At 63.7% G+C, this 256-nt stretch overlaps 1 protein-coding gene across 1 annotated transcript in view; it reads right to left on the bottom strand.

Moving 5' to 3' along the window:
* LOC104620346 (band 3 anion transport protein-like) overlaps positions 1 to 256 on the bottom strand; it is a 1,170-nt gene that overhangs the window by 607 nt on the left and 307 nt on the right. Inside the window, exon 2 of the mRNA XM_010286535.1 lies at positions 43 to 212. Coding sequence (XP_010284837.1) covers positions 43 to 212 — 170 coding nt within the window. The remainder of the gene's footprint in view (positions 1 to 42; positions 213 to 256) is intronic.

Genomic DNA, 256 nt, shown 5'->3' with positions numbered 1-256 from the left:
AAGCCCAGAGCCACCCGGCCGGGTGACACAAGGCTCACTCACCCGGGTGACGTAGGGCTCGCTGGGGTGGTACTTGGGTGGCATCAGCAAGAGCAGGATGCGGTCGAAGAGCTGGATGCCGAAGAGGGAGGTGACGCCCATGTAGAGGAAGATGCCGAAGAGCACGGCCAGCGGGATGTACTTCAGAATGGGCTCCATGAGGATGGAGACACCTGCAGCGGAGAAGGAGAGGCCGGGGAGAGCCTCTGGGGGGACC

This window comes from Phaethon lepturus, unplaced genomic scaffold (genome assembly GCF_000687285.1).
Source record: "Phaethon lepturus isolate BGI_N335 unplaced genomic scaffold, ASM68728v1 scaffold34064, whole genome shotgun sequence".
Taxonomy (NCBI): domain Eukaryota; kingdom Metazoa; phylum Chordata; class Aves; order Phaethontiformes; family Phaethontidae; genus Phaethon; species Phaethon lepturus.
The sequence above is the reverse complement of the archived record's forward strand: the minus strand, read 5'-3'. Positions and strand labels throughout refer to the sequence as shown.